Source organism: Porites lutea, chromosome 4, assembly GCF_958299795.1.
Source record: "Porites lutea chromosome 4, jaPorLute2.1, whole genome shotgun sequence".
Classification (NCBI taxonomy): Eukaryota; Metazoa; Cnidaria; class Anthozoa; order Scleractinia; family Poritidae; genus Porites; species Porites lutea.
This window is the reverse complement of record NC_133204.1, coordinates 10860892-10878347: the sequence shown is the minus strand read 5'-3', so window position 1 is coordinate 10878347 and position 17456 is coordinate 10860892. Positions and strand designations below refer to the sequence as shown.

The 17456-nt window shown below is 38.0% G+C and overlaps 1 protein-coding gene and 2 non-coding genes across 4 annotated transcripts; 1 reads left to right on the top strand and 2 right to left on the bottom strand.

Moving 5' to 3' along the window:
- Positions 1-5380: 5380 nt before the first annotated feature.
- Positions 5381-12032, bottom strand: LOC140934862 (uncharacterized). 2 transcript variants are annotated; one of them, XM_073384425.1, is made up of 3 exons: positions 11925-12032; positions 6911-7544; positions 5381-5788 (listed from the first exon to the last, which is right to left on the bottom strand). In XM_073384425.1, the coding sequence occupies exons 2-3, from the start codon at positions 7483-7485 to the stop codon at positions 5740-5742; spliced, it is 624 nt and encodes a 207-aa protein (XP_073240526.1). In that variant the 5' UTR covers positions 7486-7544; positions 11925-12032; the 3' UTR covers positions 5381-5739. The 2 variants fall into 2 exon arrangements, with proteins under 2 accessions (XP_073240526.1, XP_073240525.1); XM_073384424.1 differs by lacking the exon at positions 11925-12032 and having other exon boundaries at positions 6911-8074.
- Positions 9086-9157, top strand: Trnaq-uug (transfer RNA glutamine (anticodon UUG)). Its single transcript has one exon. It is a non-coding gene; the product is annotated as a tRNA-Gln (tRNA).
- On the bottom strand, positions 11355-11426 carry Trnaq-cug (transfer RNA glutamine (anticodon CUG)). The gene has a single exon. It is a non-coding gene; the product is annotated as a tRNA-Gln (tRNA).
- Positions 12033-17456: the final 5424 nt, after the last annotated feature.

The following is a 17456-nucleotide window of genomic DNA, read 5'->3' as shown; positions in this document are numbered from 1 at the left end:
AATAAACTCTAGAAATCACTTTAAATGTCTTGGCATTCATTGCATTGCAAAATCTAGGTATCTGCTTGAAATAAAATTTTCTGATGTAACATTTTTAAGTGGTCCAAATATTATCACGGTAAAAGAGATTTGTCACAAAACATTTGCGTATTCTTATTCCGGAATTACAGGTCAATCGAACGCACCCCAAATAAACTTTGTCGATATATCGGTCCAATTCAACCACTGACAACAACACTGCTTGAAAAATAGCATGGCACTTAATCTTTTCCATGTGAAAATAACTGTATATATGAAATTTATTTCTAAAAAAAAAGACAACAAAGAAGTTGATCCTGGTATTAACAATAAATTGTTTTAACTTCTGTTCGAATAATTATTTGGCAATACTTGCGTAGACCCTGGAACTCTAGCTAGAAAAGCCATGCAGTCGTTATCAACACGCACTTTCTATGGGGTCCCCTCTTTTCCATCCATTGAAGGATTATCCCAGACATTTTCTTCATGGCGAGCATGATCCCTCATGAGCAGTCACCGGTGAATTTGTTAAAAGATATGGTTTGAATAGCACTTAAGCTGAGATTTACAATTGACCCATACATGTACGTAACCGATAATAAACACAAGGGGACTCCGTCATCGACACTGACACCTCGAGGCTAAAGCAAATGGGTATAAGCTGGCGGTCGACTATCGATTGACACTCGGCCGAGACCTTGACGCGGAGTCTCGCACCCGTCGAACGCGAGGCGACGAAATGTATCGACCAGATATCATTTGTCAACAGTTCATTCTAATTAGCATTCTAAGTCACTATCACCTCAGTCAGCTATGCACTTACACAAAGGAAAAACCCAAATACTCTGCCAGACACCTGTCAATTGAGTTTTGCCTTTTGTGGCCTCAAAGACCTCAAAGTTTCCAACCTAACGGATTTTTCAATTCCATTTGCGAATTGACACATATCCATCAAATTATTCAGTAGGATAAATGTGACCTTATTTGTGGCCGAGCTATTATTTTGCGTTACGTTTTAAGAACTGTTATAACTCCTTTGTTGATTTTTTATTTTTTTCAGTACTGCAGAGCTTTGTCCTTTGTGATCTATGTCAAACTCTCATCGAAACCGTCCTCAATTCTCTATAGTATATTATGGCGTCCTTGTTCCACCAGTTTAATCTTTCGAGGTTTTTCCTTCAATTTCAGGAGCTAAGTGTATACGATCCAAAAGAATAGCTGCTCAAAATATTGTGGCTAAGCTAATCAATTAACTTTAGTAATCATTTATATTCCGGAATAAGGCAGACAATCGAATTCATCAGGAGATTCACGATATCTTTCATTCATCAGTTTATATCTTACATTTAGTATTTGTGAGTAAGAAGTAGGTGCTATTCATTTGTCTCTGAAATAGAGGTGTAGGTGTAAGGCCGCAAACTTTTTGTCCTCTTATAACGGAACTGTGACACAACGTATCCTTCCTTTCTTATGGAAATGTAATTTTCTCCTCGAATATTACATGTCTCAAAAGTATTAATCCATTTATCTTAACGGAAATTTAAACGCTTCTTATTTTTGATTCATTTTGTCACCTTGTTAAACTGCCAAGCTGTCGTGGTTCTTCAATGATACTGATTTTTGCGCTGATTGAATTATCTTTACTGAGTAGTGGTAAATCAAGTGTTTCATTGTGAACAAGTTGATTATTCACCATCAGATCTCCGTCCTAAAAAAAATCCTTTCATCCGATCCCGCTTTCAAATTTCAAAGGCCGCAAAGTATAGACTGGCTATAAGTCAGCCGTAATGGGGACTAAAACAAAAAGCTCATTCTGAAATAAGGCAATGTCTGTTTTTCCACCTAAACTCTTTGACAGCCTAGAACGGCCTACAAACATTGAATAGGACTTAGCCATAGATTCTGTATTATGATGGGGTATGTACAAAGCGAAAAATATTTTTTTCTTGTTTTTATTCTCGTCAAAAAGAGAATTCTGCCTCGATCGCCTAAGAAAAAGATAATCTTTGACATACACTCTCCCACCTGTTGCTTTTGTAATATTATGTGCGGTGACTCGAAGTCTTTTGTCTTAACTTTTATTACATTTCCTTTATCCTGAGTCTAACCCTTGTTAACACAGACTTAACCGCGTCGGCAACCTTACACATTTTCGTAGTTAGATTTCTAATGCGGCCGCATGGGCTTTGAAAGTGGAGTCTCAATTCAAAGACGCCCCAAGAATAGTCAACAATTCTTAACACACGTAATAAGATATCCAAATTACAATAAAATCTACCATTGCCTAACTAGCCGTAAAGTGTTTCGCTTGATTATTGAGGGCACTTAACATAAAAATTTATTTTTCGCACGTGGGAAGAATCGTGTTAATGAAAAGAGATTATCAAACCCACTAACTCTTTTGACGATGAGCCATGTTGAAATGGCCTTTTCAATTTCCGGGTTTCCGCAGTTGAACCGATCCATTTGTGAAGCTTATTCTTTGTCATTACCATGTTAAATTGTTTTATCGCGTGGATGTATTACGAGTTTATTGTTCCGTGAACCATATATTAGGAAGAGGGCAAGTTGACGCTCCGCAAACTATTCATAATACTTTACCCAGGATGTCAAGCGCAAGTTTTTGGTGCAGCGTCTGTGTTTTCAGCGTGATCCTGGCTTTTGCTGCAGCAGCACCTCCAGATAGAACTAAAGGTAAATTTAACTACCGAAAGTTTTTCTCATCCGCTTTTAACATGAAACCCAACAAAATGACCAAGCAATTCATAAGTTTTTTTTTTCTGACTCGAGGCTTACATCCAGAAAGGTTCAGTCATTATAATGGCACCTGTCAATTCTTTAGGCTGGCCGTATTTCCTTAAAGCGCTTTCAATATGTTAGAACTGGCCACACTGGCCTCCTACAGTTGTAAGGAGAATTACACTATAAACACTACTTTCTATTTATAATACTATGCTCGGCTTATAGGGAAAGTGTTGAGAAAAAGCTAAATATTTTATTTTCAAAATGAGCGTTCCGATCAGTCAGTGACTTTCGGAAAGCGCCCTTCGATCTCATTTTGGGTTTTTCGGCGTCTTCCTCCGCCCCCTAACTATAATTGCACGGCTCCCTGCTGAAATATCTACAACAAATGTAAATTAGCACCAAAATCGAATTTTACCTGCGGATACAAATAATAACACAGTCTTCTTGTTTTTAACTGAATTAAAAAATAAAAGTTAAAACGCTATAAGCTTTAAGAGTCCAGGTGACTAGGCGCGGCAGAACTCGAAAAAGAAAGGAAAAATAATCAACAATTTGTCGGGCAAGTTTTTCTTCAGTTTAACAAGCAAATAAAAGCCTGATTCCTCTTGAGGAAGGATGGAAAATTCTCTTATTTCTCAATCCTGAAATTAATATAGAAAGATGTAGAGTGTATACGTGCTATTAACATTCATCCATAAGAACTGGCAACTGCTCGGTAAGCTAAATGCAACTACCAAGGATAACAAAAATCGACAGAAGTGCTAATTCCCTTCCCTCTTTCAATATAGCAAAGCACGTACCACTTGTAGCGTTTTAAACTGGCAGAAAATAATAGCGGTTATGAAATATATATCTTCGAAATTTGTTTCGTTTGGGTTGTTAATAATGTTTGCGTCGACTTTAAGTGTGTCACTGTGTGTCTTTATTGAACGCACTCTTATAATTAAAAAGTAAAAAAGTTCTTTTTAGGAAAATCTTTAAAAGATAAAAGGCCATATATTAAGGTCTTTTTAGAGGTCGTAAATACTCAAAAGTCATATGTTGAAAAATTACCCATTTAAAACGTGGGTTTATTGACTTTTAAGTTCTTATTGCAGAAGTAGAAAAAGATAAAAGGCCATATATTAAGGTCTTCTTAGAGGTCGTTAATACTCAAAAATCATATGTTGAAAAATTGCCCATTTAAAACGTGGGTTTATTGACTTTTAAGTTCTTATGGCAGAAGTAGAAAAACCTATCAGCGATGTACGAAATGAATCAATAATAAATTGGCATACATGGCTTCATGATTAACCTCGTTAAAATTTTGCTCATTTCTAAGGAGACAAATCTTTAAGTTCAGCTCATCTAATGGATAAGAACTCGATATTTTAAAACTTTTCTTTTCCTTTATTGTCTTTAATATTGATCTTGTTAGGAAATCCCCACCCGTTCTATGAAACCCCATATCCACAAGAGGAAATGGGTGAGAAGGAGGGATTTGGATCACCGAGCCTGAAGCGAAATCCAGCCCCACCTGAAGACTGTACCGCTTGTTGTCAAGACTTGTGGTAAGTCACTGAGACTCGTGGCTTCTTCGGAACCGTCGCTCGCCGAAATTTCGCGGCAATTATCCGGACCTGGAAAGCTATTTTATTTGCCCTAATTCGCTTAAGATCTACTTTAAAACTGTGTTAAGATTAACATCATAAAACAATCAGTTACAAATTTGTTTGTTAGGCTTTGGGTCTCTAAAACTATATGAGTCAGTATTGGGAAACTCATTGTGCCTCATTACATTTAATGTGGTTGGCACATTCACTTGACCTTTTCATAACATAACATTTCGATAAAACGTCGGTTGTTTTTGTAAAATTAGTATTTTCAATTATTTTTAATTTTATAACATTGAATGTCAAATGCTACATGCGGTTCCTTAAACTTTAACACTATAAGACACATCTCAAGTTCCTTGGTTTTCGCTTTTTAATTTGTGCATGTTGATGGAAAAAAAAATTATGCTCACCATCTTAGCGTATTTTCAAATAAATAGTTTTCATAAATGTTTTAACTTTAATATTATCATTATTTTTTATTATCTACAGGTGTTCGTACATCAATACAAGATGTCTTTGCTCTCCTCAATGGAACATTGGTCCGTGATTATTAATAATTATTGGTATTTTTATAACGACATAGAACATGAAGACTTCTTTAACGTACGCCTGTTTTTTCAATCAAGAAACCACAGAAGTTATAGTTATATCACTTCAAATATTCAGTTGCAACCAACTTTGTCAGCAGCAGGCTTATAGCCAGAATACTTCGATATAAAACGTGTTTAAGCCTGACCTGATCAATTTAGGTGAAAAAAGAAAATGAAATTTAAAACGCTGTTGTTTGTGAACAAAGACTCCTAATTAAAACTATATTGCATCTCGGAGTGTCTAAAGTAAGTCAAGCTTGTCTGTTTTTCATTCATAGTTATTGTCACCTTGTTTTCAATTTTAAAACAAATGTTCTCCATAAGGATTATCCATTTTTTTTCCCTGGCAAAACATATTACTTTTTTAAACTATCCTAACTCGTGGGAAGGGAGCCTATATTAATTGAAAAACAAAGACCATTCTTCGTGATAAAATGTTGTTTAATGGGATATAACACCAATTCAGAGGAACAGCACTTATTACATGTAAATTTCAGCCACCAACTTTGAGTACCAGCTTTAGGCACTGAAATTTATTGTTGTAGTCGTACTACATACAGACAGAAACGAAATATAATTGGCCAATGGTTGCCTGTCTGTTGAAACGACAGACCAGTCATGCCTTAATTTTCATCACCTACTCAATCCTCCCAGACTTTTCTCAAGTGGCGAATTGGTGGTTGCTACCTAGTGAAACTGTGTTATCAGTGAGTATCTTGAATGAGTTGTTCAATGACTCTTGTAATGTTTAATCCCCATCTCTCTCATTGCCATATCAAACTTCCTCATCGTCAGTCAAGAGAGCACTGACAGGAATCGTGTGCTGTGGGGCATATATTGCTAAACAAAGACAAAAAATTAACGTTATGCCACTATTTCAAAGTAATTAGCCTTGCTTGGTCAGTGAAAAACTTTGCATGGGAAGAGGCATAGGGGTGATTCAATTCACTACTTGATCTTCTCAGTTTTAGTTGCCCAAACAATTTGTCTCAAGGGCAAGTTTGTGACTAAAACAAGAATTAAATTTATGAGATACAGAGCAGTTAACGCTGAAATGAGTTCCGCATTTGTGGTTCCAAACTGTGCTAAAAGACGAAATTGAAATTAAGTAGAATCAGTACATTATATATGAATGTTATTTATACCAGGGACTTTTAAAAAGATATAAAACAATTCTCTTAAAGGAAACAACCCATGATCAGTTTTTGGTAAATTTTGGCCAACTGAAGAATTAATCTTGAAGACCTTGAAGCAGGTTATTGTTGTCGAAAGCCAACGACACACGCACTTTTCCTTTCTTTCATTAGATTGTGTGGATAGGCTTTTTAACATACCAGAATCTCCGCACGTCACCACTTGTTTATTCGGTATTTTCGTTGCTTTCCCGTAAAAGGAAACAAAAAAATGAAATGATCCAATGGTATAGGCCAATTTTGCTGACTTTATTGTTCCCATTTTTGCTCATTATCCCTGAGGAAACTTACAGCTTACAAAGCAAAGGTGAAAATTGCGCAAATTTCTCAAGTCAACTTCAACTCTCAATTTAATTTTAATTTGAACTATAAAACATCAAAATCTGCGAAATTGCTGGGCGGCAAAAAGAAGTTTAACAATTAGCCCCATCAGGCATATTTTGCAGTGCAAACGACGATACTATAAATATTCTCCCACAATCTTAGACAATGAAACTGACAGAGAATTGGGGTGAGTCAAAAAGTGATTCCAAGTAAGAGATTGTACCTCAGAGCTTTCGAGAAAAAAAAAATGCTTGCTCCGCAGGCTTAATTAGCCCGTAAATTCTTTGTTTAAAGTTTTAAGAGAGAATTTCTCTGAATACGTTTGGTATATGCTCTACCAATATTCAAAAATATTATCTTAATCACTCGATCAGAGAATGAAAAGGCCGTGTAAATGAGGCACGAAAATGTAAATTCAAGATTCGCAAATAGAACGCTAGGTTACCTGTCTGGATATATGCAGCAAATTAGACAGCTACGAGTTTTGCCACGCTTGTGAAACGTATCTTGATCCACATGGTCATCGATTCGCTGCGAGTACAGACCGGGACCACGCCCACTGTATTTGGCAATTTTTCCCTCTTCGTTAGCAGCGCTATCGTCATCTAAATTTTCTGAACTTCCACGCGCCTCGGCCCATAAAACGCCGTCCGTTATTTTGTGACCCTTATTACGGGGTTTTGCAAAGGGAAGGTACTCGCTAAAGCTGTCATCGTTTCCGTTACGGTGAGAAGTAATGCTACCTTCATGGCTGGGAAAACGCATTTCAAAGCCTTCCAATGAACTGTCGTCGTTTGCTATAGAGTCCACTGATCGCACCTCCCCGAGGCGAGTGGCCTTGATTTTGTATCCTTCATTTACAGGTGACAGTTGCTCGTAAGGCATACTATCATCGCGTGCACTTCCCTTTAGAATACCTGCATTTATGTTCAGTAGGTCTCTATTGTGACCTTTAGCGTGATACGTTTTCGGAGAGTGGACCTCCGAGCTGCTATCATCATCTTTTTTTACGTCAGGCATGTGGTTCCCGTTATAAATTCTTGCACTACGATATGCCTTGTATAAATTTGCAAGATGATCTAAAGAAATCAAAGAAAACAAGTGATTCTTCTCCAGTTTAACAAATATTTTTCTTTTAATGTTAATCCGCTGTTGCCACTGCCAGGTTTCTTGGTTTTTTACCATGGGTAAGAGCATAGTTCACTGTGCTACGGATTTAAAACTGAATCAGTCGCAAAAAAGATTCCTGACGGCCCTGTTCATTATCCAAATCGTTCTTTTAAAGTGCGATGAAACTATGTAGTTTAGTTGCTAATCGATAAACCAGTAACCTGTAGTACTAGACTGAGAGACTGTAAAAGAAACTTCCTGCTTACTTGTTATCTCTGATTATATACATCGCCTTCCAGCTGTTCTGATGCATTGACCGTCATGGGAGTGTAGAAGGCGGACAACTCTCGTTGGAACGAAGCTTTATTTTTTGGTCCGTTTGTCAAAGCAAGACGATTACAAGATACAGGTTTCAATATTTTTGTAGACAACATGATAAAGTATCAGTTGACAAACCAAATAAAATGGACTGGTTTGTTAGCTAGGCCAGCGCTCTTGAACTTAATTTTTCGATTTGAATATTTGATTTCGGGTCCGACTTACCGAGACTTCGAAAAAGGGTGCCAGGTCCTCAATGCTCTCAAAACCAACTCTTGAGAATTTTCAGTTTAGAAATATATCTTACACTTTGTCTGTATCAAGTATTTTATCAACAAAACTACCTTACAGAAAATATCAAGCACCCTTTTAGGTTAAAAAAGTTTTCCCCAGTTTTGATAATTTTATAAAGTTATCGGTGTTATTTTTCAGTATGTTGTCGCTCGTTTTCACCCATGCTTGACGTTTCGTATTCAGACTTATAATTTCTTTCTTTTCGTAAATCTAACTCTACTTACAGTTACGATCTGAGTAGGTTCGTCCATAGACTTGTACGGTGAGAAGGAAAGCAATTCCCAGAGAAATCACACTAGCCATAGTCGCGGGTAGAGCGTCTGAAAGCTTTTTCGCAGTGGCATGAATTTAAAGCGTGCTACAACGCAGCCAGTGATTCTATACTGAGTTGGTTCCTGCTGGCTCTACCACGGGACTCTTACGGATAACAATACGGCTTAATTAACCTTTAAGCTCGTGGTCGGATTTTTTCACATCTGAAACACAGGTGCATTTAGTTTTGTTTTTGCAAATCATGACGGAACTTTTGATGATGGAACTTTTCTTGTTTGAAAATGGAATATTAAAAAACATCAGCTTCAAACAGTCTTTGGAATCCCTGTCATCAATAAAGATAGTCTAATATAAATAAGGGCCTTAATCGCGCACAATTTTTACAATTAAACATTCGCAAAACATCTGTCACATAACTTTTGCAAAACACAATGTTTTTCAAGAAATGTTAACAGAAAGGAAATTTAGAAACTTATTGTTTAGATCTCGCCGGCCAACTAGTTTTACGTTTTTCCAAGACAGTTAATCAAGCCAATAAAGTTAACTCAATGAAATATTTTTATTATTGGTTATAAAAATTCACATTATTGTATTAATAATTTTCAGTAACAAATTTACCGTGCGTGGTCCCATGGTGTAATGGTTAGCACTCTGGACTTTGAATCCAGCGATCCGAGTTCAAATCTCGGTGGGACCTATCCCATTAAACACGGCCTTATTCCCGTTTTTTCTTTTTTTCGGTTGCCACGCTGCACAGAGGGTTGATAAAAATTTTCATTTTCCCACTCAGTTTATCGTCCCTTCTTTAGAATTTTACATCCATAGAACTAACTTAGAGAGTCAAGACCATCAACTGACTACCACAGATATTTTAACTAGGTTGTCGAAATATCAGTCATTGTCAATAACAGTCCTGTTTAGGGCTACGCTCACCCGGACGATCATGCTACACCTACTTAATATGAAATGACTCCTGGTTTCAAACCTTTCACGGGTAAAAGCTTATTAGCATTCCAAAATAAAAGTTCTTGCTAAAAAAGCTTGCATTATCACGAGCTCTCCTTCTCTCTCTTCGCTCTCCGATGCATGCCAGCACTGAATTCAAAAGGTTCAAAGAGTTTCATGTCTTGGGCATTTTTTAAAAGAATTCTCTAGGTACTTGAAAATCATAAGCATATTAGAAAGCATAAGCCAAAGGTCGAGCTTTTCATGAGACGAACCAAAATTAGTGAGTTAGATTAATGAAAAGTTCGACGCCTGGTGCAGTTAAGTTCGTCTCAATGAGTTTGGATCGTCCAACACGTTCTATCCGTCTGCTTCAGACGGGTAGAACGTCTGAAGATCATTTCCGGGACAAACGTCGATCTTCACATGTAACGAACTAACTAACAATTAAGATTTGCATGATAATGTATATTTGGCGGCTTCGTTTGGGAGAAAATTTATTAAAATTGCTTTTTGGTCTGATTAAGTTGTTTGGTTCATCGCGTCCTAAGTTCGACGTCTGACCCAACAGACGACTACTTAATTTAGGTCGACCCAAATTAGAGTTTGGTTGGTTTCCTGAAAACTTCGGCCTTTGACCTGTAGGCCTAAAAGTTCCTGGGAAACCGATTAAAGAAAAAAGGGCATGCCTAAAAAAAAGTACTTCTAGATCTGAGGTTTGAGACCGCACGAGAAAGAACCTCGTGATTTTTTCCAATCTCAGTCTATTGTCGTGTGGGGAAAGGCATGTTTTGCCTTATGGCAACTTATATTAAGGAAATAAAAAGGAGCGGATCCACAACAGTTTCCACCGTTTTACGGAAATCCATATCCAACATACAAAATGGAAATTAACCTTGATGAAATAATCCTCCGATTTGCAAGGCGTCACCCGAGGGCAATGGAACTAGCCAATAACCTGTCTGAATGACTCAAATACCCAGGGAAGGGGACTTTAGGGAGTTAATAACAAAAGTATTTCTCCGTGGCGCATACCCCGGATCCCCCTAGAACCTTGCACCATAGACTAGTTAGGAATTCGGTCAGTATTTATCCTATATCCGCGCCTGATAGACCCAGATAATTGTCCAATATACTCCACTAGATGGCCAGGGGCCCGTTTCTCGAAAGTCCCGATAATTAACGGGCCCGGTAAGCTGTCTCCGTTTACATTAAAGACCAAGGTTTCAATAGTTTTGCATCTAACACGATAAAACTGTCAGTTAATGAAACAAAATGGAGTAGTTTGCTAGCCAGGACCCGCGCTCTTATTCTTTATATTTCGATTTGAATATTTGATTTCGGGCCCGTAAAGTTACCGGGACTTTCGAGAAACGTGCCCCAGGCCCTTGAAACTAGAGTCCAGGAGAGTTACCGGAAGTCAGGAGTCCACCAAGGAAAAGCACCCTACAACTGTAAGATGTTATTTACCTTGTTCTTTAAGTCATAACCCGAGTCAAGCACACTTCACAACATGATCGATGTATTTTTTATTTCGTTATTTTTCATTCATATTGTTTATTATTTTTTTGTGCGAGCTACTTAACCACAAAAAAAGCAGCCACGCTTCGTCGCCAACCCAGCTGAAAGTTTATAAGTGTATACCAAACAACCTTCAAACGCGATTAGCTGCGATAATGGAACGCCATGCATTATAAAAATCCAACGCGTTTGGCTATACGCTCCGATTTGAAGCTTTCCTCCTAAAAACTCTATTTTTGGGTCAGTCAAAAGACCCGCCAAAATGGCTAGTAAGCTTATAATTGTGCACGGCAATACAACTGTATTTTTAAGAAACCTGAAGCTTTTTTTTATCCGAATGATTTGAGGTTTTCTCGATGGTATAGGAAAAATAACGGTTAAGATATAAAGAAGGGTTAAGAATAAAAAGAAAAAATTTCGCATTTGATAGGTCCCACCGAGATTTGAACTCGGATCGCTGGATTCAGAGTCCAGAGTGCTAACCATTACACCATGGGACCGAACCGACCAATTGGGCTAAAATTTAGGTAATTAAATATTAAACCAAAAGTCGATCGTTTGGTTTAGTTAGATTTCGATATATTTCAAGTGTCAAAATGGAATTATCTATCAAAACAGTAGCTTAAAGTAGCCTAACAACTTAAATTGTTTCTGGCATCAAGCGAATAGCGATTTTATTAACATGTGGGAAGCGAGCCCGCCATCCACTTCCGCGAGAAATGTTGAGACGAACTTCTCTTTCTTAAAATCAGTTTCGGCGCCGCAAATATAATCATGAATACGTATACGAGTGTTCCTCAATTTGAACCTCATAATATAGACAAAAACTTAGTAGTAACTTCAAGCACAAGCGTCTCAAGCTCACCTAGAGTCGGTGTACACTGCGCAGGCCACCGTTGGCACGATGTATGACAAATAAAATATTGAGGTCTGCGAAGGCTAAACATCATTATATTTTTTTCCTTTTTTTTTCTATAAAATAAATAAAGGAGACTTACCTTTGATGTATTCCTGTGCTTTTTTGCGGAATTCATCGATTTAGTCGTTTTTTTGGCTGTTGTTGTGTGACCGCTGTTAGTCCATTCATACTGCAGACCATTGTTTTCACCATGCAAATGAAACATGACAACAATAGTCCTATTGTTTGACGAACGGAGCGACAGGGGTCACACAATAACAGCAAAAAAAAACACGACTAAACCGATGAATTCACGCCAAAAAACACAGGAATACAACAAAGGTAAGTCTCCTTCACTCATTTTATTGAAAAAAGGTAAAATATAATGATATTTAGCGTTCGCAGACCTCAGTATTAGTGAGTTTACGCAACAGGACGGCAGGAAGAAGAGGACGGCAAAACAGCTGTGTGTGACAAACCTGACAGGGCTATCACCTGTGGGTTTTGTCGTGATCTTCACTTAACACCAAGGTTTTCTGCTCCTCTACAAAAAGATCTGTTTAAAGGAAAGTGAAGTTTGGCGAAAAGTTGTTTCAAATAAAATTATTGTCACGCTTGTCACACAAGGTTTGCCGCCTTCTTTCCTCTCCCGTCCTGTTGCGTAAGTTCACTATTATATTTCTCATACAACGTCTCAATGGTCACCTGTAACGCGACTCCGACTCTCTATTTACATTCCACACTAATCGTAACGTGAGCTTGGAACACCTGTGCCTGTACTTTGCCCTGATGATAAACATACCGTATTGTCTCCGTTCAGTGTCCGTTAATCTCGATAAACCTGAACTCAATTGCGGGTTTTCAGTGTCACGCCAAACTCAAAACCATTCGACAGATAAAGTCTAGGATCTGGGAAATGAAAGGAGGTAAATATACAGGGGCACCCAACGAGAATTTTCGGAAAATCATCTGTTCGGAAGACGATTTGAGATCTATAATTTTCGGATCATTTTCTGTAAAATTTCTTGCTTGCCTGCTTCTCCTAGGATTTTCGAACATCAAAAAAATGGTATAATTGCTCATTTTTAACGGATTTTTACCTTAAAAAGGTCACCTAGAATTTTCGGGAGCCTTTTTTCTGGCTGAAATTTTCCGAAAGGTAGATTTTGATCCCTATAATTTTCGGATCACTATACTTTCAGCTGTGGTTTTGAACTATATTCTCGCTGGGTGCACCTGAATATACAAAGACCCTCGTCAAGATTTGGGTCGAGGGAATAATTTGTATACGAGATATCCGAGGAAATGTTTTACCCAAATTTATAGAGCTTTGTATTCGCCATACTGGAGCTCATAGATGAGCTCCAACATGGCGGACGGAAACCAACAGAAACATCTGTAACCGAGTTTTCCTACAAAAGCGTGAATTTAATCCTACAGGAACTCACAAACATTAAAGTAATACTTTTTCTAATACTTGAACTGCTTAGATAGCAAAATTCCTCGAAAAAAGTCACTTTTTTAACCAAAATGACAGCTCTATCGGCCGTCATGTAAATGCTGCGTCACGCAAAAGCTTAGAAATTCCAACCTCGTTCCCAGGGTCTCTCATTAGAAATTCAAGCGTACTCTATTACAAAACCAAGAACCCTTTTGAAGCGAAAATATGTTTGAAAATTAGTTTTCAGCTGCCCTAATACACCATGAAAGTAAAATCTTGGTAGGATCGATAGTTTTGTAGTTTGAATTTTAGTGACGTCATGTGAAAACCAACAATACCGTGGGAAGATAATTCAGAGATAAGAGTCAGTGGGCGAGGCTGTGTGTCGGCGGTAAATTTAATCGTTAAAAAAAGCCTCGGCAACAAACTGATCTTTGCGTAGGAAAGTACTTAGCCCACCCCCCACAGTTGTTTACATTTTCAAGTCACGTGATATTACTGCACGATTGACGAGAAGATGTACGCCACCAGGCGGGAAGGATTAAAACAGCTGAACGAGACTGTTGTGTCTTCTTTCCATAATCCGAAAGAACCTGGCCTTTACATCTGCAAAGTCTGAACGCATGTAGTTTATACATAGCAAAGCTGAACTCCTTTTAGAAGGAAAATGTCGTCCTGGTAAATGTCATAAATCCTTTATGACGTTGATTAAGGCTTCCGGTAAAAATTAGTTTGAATTGGGCGTAATTTGTGTACGAGACATCCCAGCCTGAATGAAGGCGAAGTGACATGTAATATACGAAGTACCTACTTATTCGGAAACTGCGGCCGCTGGTCGATCCTACATGCTTGAACCTCACCACCAAAGCCAGGGAAAAAGCGCCCTGGGGACGAGGTTGCTCTAGCCGGGCGCTATAAAATTTGTATCTGTTCGTTCATCCTAGGGGAACTTGAGTCTTTTCGAAATTACTAAGACTTCAGTATTTGAGTATTATTTTCCCGAAAATTTCAGATGCAATTTAACGATTTACGAAAGTGAGAATTATTCTTATTCCTCTCTCCATCACATTTTTGAATCCGAAAATTTTAGTTTTTATTTATTCTACGAAAGTTAGCCTAAAATGTGAGAAAGTAAACTCTAGAAAATCGTAGGGAATTCATTACATCAGCCTCGAAAATTGTACATGATTGGAACGGTCATCTAGAAATTTTTAGCCGTCCTCAAGTAATAGAATAGTGAGTTTAAGAAACGTTCCAGATAAGAACGATAGCAACAACGGCCACGAACATGTTGGAATGCAAAAAAGGTGCTTACTTTTCTTTTGTCTGTACTTACTTCTGATTGGCTTAAACAGCAAACTTCATAAAGCGGTACATATATTCATCCTTACTTTGCAACCATCTTCCATATAACAAAATCTGGTCTCAGTTTGAATAACAAAGAGATCCTATGTGGGGAACATGTAAAATTGTAAACTTTTCTTGGCTATTGTTTTCAACTCTTGTGATTGGTCAGAATCTTTTAACACAAAAAAAACACCCTTTCAAAGTGGAGTGTAAATGCATTTTATTGCGTAAACGGCCTTCATGTAGGTTTATGCATTCTTTGTGTAAAATTGAGAACATTCCTATGTGGACGGGGGGTGACAGCTCTAACAAGGGCTGTTTCGGGAGAAAAACAAATTTATTCCGGGAATCTGGAGATTTTGCCGGGAATCGGGAAACCTGGGAAATTTTTCGGGAAATATGAGATATTTTCGGGACATTGAGCAAAGATTTGATATTACATGTTAGCAAACAATATATGTACAGTGATATGCACCCCAGTGTATGCACTGTATTCTATGTATTTTGACACTTTTGAACTCCCCATGATATGAAAAGACCAATCAGCAACGTTTCCAACTAAAATAGCATGAAGTTCGAGTGCGATTGACCACGTGCAATCCCCAGCGGATTGACACAATAACCGTACCGGTGCAAGGCACATACTATCAGTTCACACCAGATCCCATCATTCATTAGTTCAGGGGTATTTTTACGCTGCACGTTAACGAGTTTTAAGAGCACACTCCACTGATTGCATACTGGAAAACTTGAAAGAAGTACGGAAGAACTATGTAGGAAAAAAACGAAACTCATTTAACCTTGTTAAACACAAATGAGGCCATAAAAAGTAGTTTGTCTGTGAAGACTCTTTAATCGTCCTGATCTCGTCGGGGTCCTTCCGATTTTGCTCGAAAATCCCGAATCCCGATCAATATGCGTTCGGAATAGGAAAATTTCAGATTTCGACAGTTGTTCTGAAATTTTCAAATGAATTCTTATAATGACACCACACAGAGTATACTTAGCTGAAAGTGATATCCAGAGCAATTTCAAAAACCGCACAACTTGTATAAAATAAAATTGACCACTTCTACGCGAAGTCACGCTATTAAAAATAAGCATAAAAAGGACAATTGATTTAGAGAACATTTTGGACAGAATTTGTCCTCTCAGAACACTAGAAATGGCATTTCAGAGCACCAAGATTTCAAAATTTTCTGGGGGAGCATGCCCCCAGACCCCCCTAGAGGGGTTGCCCCCTTCACTTCTCGCCTGATTCAACGGTCATTAAAAAACAAAAAAAACACAATTTTATATACTTAAAACGTTTGACAGTCTTTCTGTGTTAACATGACACTCTCTAAGCGAAAAAATAACTAAGGTTAGATCAGTTACATAATTAACAAGAAGCTACAAAAAATCTCTAATCTAAATTTTAATTTTAATTGTTAAAACAATTTTGGGAAGTTAAACATTTATGGGAAATGCCACCGAAAAATTCGGGAGGGTCGACGAAATTTCTGGGAGGACATAAAGTTATTCATAGGACTGCCCAAACAGCCTTTGTTAGAGTTGTCACCCCCCGTTATGTGGGGAAAAAACCGTTGCCGTATAACAAAAGAAATTGCTATCCACCTTACCCGGATCATTACTTAAACAACAGGACGGTAGAAAGAAGAGGACGGCAAATCGCTTGTGCGTGACGAATGTGACAGGGCTATAACTTGCGTGTTTTGTCGTGCTCTTCACTAGCACCAACGTTTTCTGGACTTTTACAAAAAGATCTGTTCAAAGAGAAGTTAAGTTTGGCGAAAAGTTATTTCAAACAAAATTATTGTCACGCTTTTCACACAAGGTTTGCCATCTTCTCCTGTTGCGTAGCCGTAAGTTCAGTAATGTTCCAGGAACACTTTTTGCGTCTTTCCTGCGGAAAATTTCCGGTAGCAACGGAACATCTGACAAGGTAGTCCTGTTTTTCCGAACGGAACGTTCCAAACTGAAATTCGTGTTCCAGTTCTTCAAAGCCATCTTCGACACCAATTCCACGCCTTCGCGGCCGTTTTTCAATCGGTATGAAACTGATTTGGACAAATGGTAAACGCGATTCCTCTACGAAATTAATCAGTCCATAATTTGTCCAAACCGTGAACCGACCGGTTTGTCCATGTAAATAGTAAACAACCCCTGTATCTACTCAATAGCTAGGATGGGTTCAGAGGAAAACGCGTTTATTCCAAGTGACTGTTTGGTACTCATGATTGATTTGCAAATGTTTTATCTTAATACTAAGAGAGCGTTTACAAACATTGTTTAGCATATTACAATCCACATTAGGACGAAAATATGTTCATTCAGCCAATTTTTTTTTTTTTTCATTTTTTTTATTTTTGAACATAAACACTATTAGAAAGAATAATCAAAAGCAAATGCATTAGATTTTTAGCTTTTCCGATGGGGAGTTAATTCAAGGGCGTTGCCTCATGTAAGGAAATCCAGATGGCTTTTGGACTCTAGAAGCCGAAAATGTTTTCTTGTGACCGGAAACCCGGGTTTTGGAATCCGGAGGCCGCTAAAGATTGAAATCTGGAATCCCAGTTCCACTGAACAGGAATCCGGAATCCAGTACCTAGAGTCCGGAATCCACAGCGTGGAATCCAGAATCTAAGACTGTCATGGATTCCCTTACATGGGGCGAAAAATCATATTTCTTAAATTGATCATTATAAGCTTTTGGGAAACTATCCACTTACCTACCCCTCCCCAAAGCCAACATTTTGCCCAAAGTGAAAGGTAAGTGTTAATGTTAGCTTAGGGGAGGGGTAGGTGGGCAGTTTCTCAGAAACGTATAATGTTCCTCTTAAA

Excerpts from the sequence above, each read along its gene's own strand:
- LOC140934862 (XM_073384424.1), bottom strand. The coding sequence starts at position 7,662 with ATGCTCTTACCCATGGTAAAAAACCAAGAAACCTGGCAGTGGCAACAG. Across the intron at positions 5,789-6,910 it reads TGCTGCATATATCCAGACAG|CAATATATGCCCCACAGCAC; the intron begins GTAACCTAGCGT and ends GTCTTTGTTTAG.